Source organism: Saprolegnia parasitica (assembly GCF_000151545.1).
Source record: "Saprolegnia parasitica CBS 223.65 unplaced genomic scaffold supercont2.250, whole genome shotgun sequence".
In the NCBI taxonomy this organism is placed as follows: domain Eukaryota; phylum Oomycota; class Saprolegniomycetes; order Saprolegniales; family Saprolegniaceae; genus Saprolegnia; species Saprolegnia parasitica.
The window spans coordinates 1-2,425 of record NW_012156644.1 but is presented as its reverse complement, the minus strand read 5'-3'; the positions used below and the strand labels follow the sequence as shown (position 1 = coordinate 2,425).

Here is a 2,425-nt window from a genome sequence, read left to right as displayed (position 1 = left end):
AGCTGCGCACGGAGAGATCCAGTCCCGTCGGTGGACCCCACTCGCCGAGTAATAGCTCGCGCGAGGTCGTACGCAGGCTCCTGTACTCGGACCACCCGACAGAGGAGTGCAAGCCGTCATATCTTTATAATTGCATGTATTAATAATATAACTCAGTTCAACAACAGCATTGCGTAGGCAATGAGGCCTGTCCACTCGAGCTGTCTCACGGGGTCACGAGCGGATCCATCGATCGCGTCGTCGTTCGTGGCGCATCGAGCAGCTTATCAAGCCAGCGACATCTCGCTCACAGCTGCGTCGCAGTGACGTCAGCAGTTATAGTCCACCACCAGCTTGAGCTCCCACGTACCGAACGATGAGCGTGCAGCAGCATTGACGTACACCAGAAGCCATCGTAAGCATATCGGCTGCCTTGCGCGCTGAATCGAGTCTCCTGATTGCCACCGGTACGAGGATGTGTCCATGTGTCAGAAGCGAGGACGACGACGTCCCTGCTCCCAACCTCCTGCAGTTGTCTGTCGTCTCTGCCATCAAGGCCCTGTGTGAAATGGGATAATGGTTGGGGCAAAGTGCGTCAATTGTAGCGTGTGCTGTGCCAACGACGTTTGTCGAAGCTGGGAAAAACCCCTTGGCTGCCATGTCTCGTGTGGGGCACGTGGGTCGTCGCTGGTTTTGCTCTAAATTTTCAATTGATTTCAAGATGGCCTCGCTGCTACAGTGGCGATTACACCACACAGCATTTTTAGCATTTTCAAATCGGCCATCGACCAGGAGCATGAACAATCAACCGCTTCCAGCGCTCGAGTTTGTCAAGACCGGATTCCTCTTCAAGCGCGGGGCGGGCGGTCTCTTTGGGCGCAAGAATTGGAAGCCGCGCTACTTTGAGCTCACCGACTCGACCTTGCGCTACTACAGCTACCAAAAGGGCAAGAAGAAGGGCGAGCTGCGTCTGGACGGCATCGGACGCGACGCGATCGAGGTCATGCCGGCCGACTCCAAGAAGACGGGGACGTCCAAGTCGACGATTTGGCGCATTGCGATCCAGACGCCCAAGCGTCGACTGCTCCTCGCTGCATCGACCGAGTACGAGATGAACGAATGGATTTACGCGCTATCGCGCGTTGTAAAGGGCGGCGTCAAGCACCGGCACTCGGACATGACCAACTACAACCCGAGCAAGCGGGCGGACATTGGCGCGCGCGCCGAATCCTTCTAGCACGCGCACTTTGATATTTATAATGAATCGTCTTTGATTCTCTTATGCGTTTTACACGTAGAAATATACGAGCGGAACTCGGAATGTTAGATCCGTAGATTCGATGCTTGGTCGGAATCGCGCGATTTTTCATTCTGCCAGTGACATGGGTTAGCTCGTGGTTCAGGACCACTGCGCCTCGGACACTCGTCTTGAGTCGCTGTCCCAGTAGGTGATGCTAGGCTTGCCAGTACATGGACCGCGTCATTACACGTCTACTCGTAAATATTCGCTTGATGGCGTTGGACCGTTGGGTGGAGTTGGTGCCGGCATTGGTAGCACCGCTGCAATGATAACAATCCAGCGCCGCGTTTAGGGACCCCCTAAAAGGGATCGAAATAATCTTTGCTTTTGTATGCCACAAAACACGCAACATCAAGCTGCTTCAATCTGGCACGGTGCTTGGCCTTGATAGGACGCCCATCATGGCGACCTCGCTGCAGTGGTCGGTCTGTATATGCATACACCAATAGTACTTGCTGGGTTGCATCGCTCATGGTGAACGCTGACAAACCACCTGCACATGGGAACCGTTGTAGGTATCACCATTGCAAAGCTACCTCGTTGCCTCGTTCAGTCTTGTAAAGGGCCAAAACACAGCACACTATTCATTATTGTATCCGTGTCAATAATGTGTACGCGCACGACTTGTCTATAGGCAGCGTCCATGCACGGCCTTTGCTCGTGTCGACGGCATCGCGGTCGGTGGCAAAATGGGTCGGTGACCTACAAAGTTGCGTGCCACCATCCCCATTCATCCGGATAACGCAATCCCCATGGGTCCCCCTATGAGACATCCACGCGGATTCTAATTTTTTACGACTGCAATCCGCAGCAGCAATCACCGCCGTATCCATCCAGCTCACTGGTCAATTTGCCGCAACCAAGCATGTCCTTTGTCAAGTCGGGGTACCTCTTGAAGGAAGGGTCGGGCCAAGGGCTCTTCCAGAAGAAGAACTGGAAGCGCCGGTACTTTGAGATCACGTCCAGCACGCTGCGCTACTCAGTGCTGGAACAAGATGCGAAGGCGCGCGGGCAGATCAACCTCGATGGGCTCTCGGGCAAGGCGATCGAAACGCTGGCGCCGGAAACGGGCGCTGACGTGGCGCTACCAACGTCGCAGTGGCGCTTCGTTGTGGCCACGCACGACCGGCGCCTCGTCGTTGCCAC

General features: G+C 55.1%; 2 protein-coding genes across 2 annotated transcripts; both read left to right on the top strand.

Moving 5' to 3' along the window:
* Positions 1-723: 723 nt before the first annotated feature.
* On the top strand, positions 724-1,225 carry SPRG_15585 (hypothetical protein). The gene has a single exon (XM_012355478.1). The coding sequence runs from the start codon at positions 776-778 to the stop codon at positions 1,214-1,216; it is 441 nt and encodes a 146-aa protein (XP_012210868.1). The 5' UTR covers positions 724-775; the 3' UTR covers positions 1,217-1,225.
* A 919-nt stretch (positions 1,226-2,144) lies between these two features.
* SPRG_15584 (hypothetical protein) lies at positions 2,145-2,417 on the top strand (the record flags this gene model as incomplete). Its single annotated transcript, XM_012355477.1, has 1 exon — positions 2,145-2,417. A coding segment is annotated over one exon (273 nt), but the record flags the coding sequence as incomplete, so codon positions are not given.
* Between the last annotated feature and the right edge of the window lie 8 nt (positions 2,418-2,425).

Bases quoted from the DNA above. Each gene is read 5' to 3' on its own strand.
- SPRG_15585 (XM_012355478.1), top strand. From the start codon at position 776: ATGAACAATCAACCGCTTCCAGCGCTCGAGTTTGTCAAGACCGGATTC.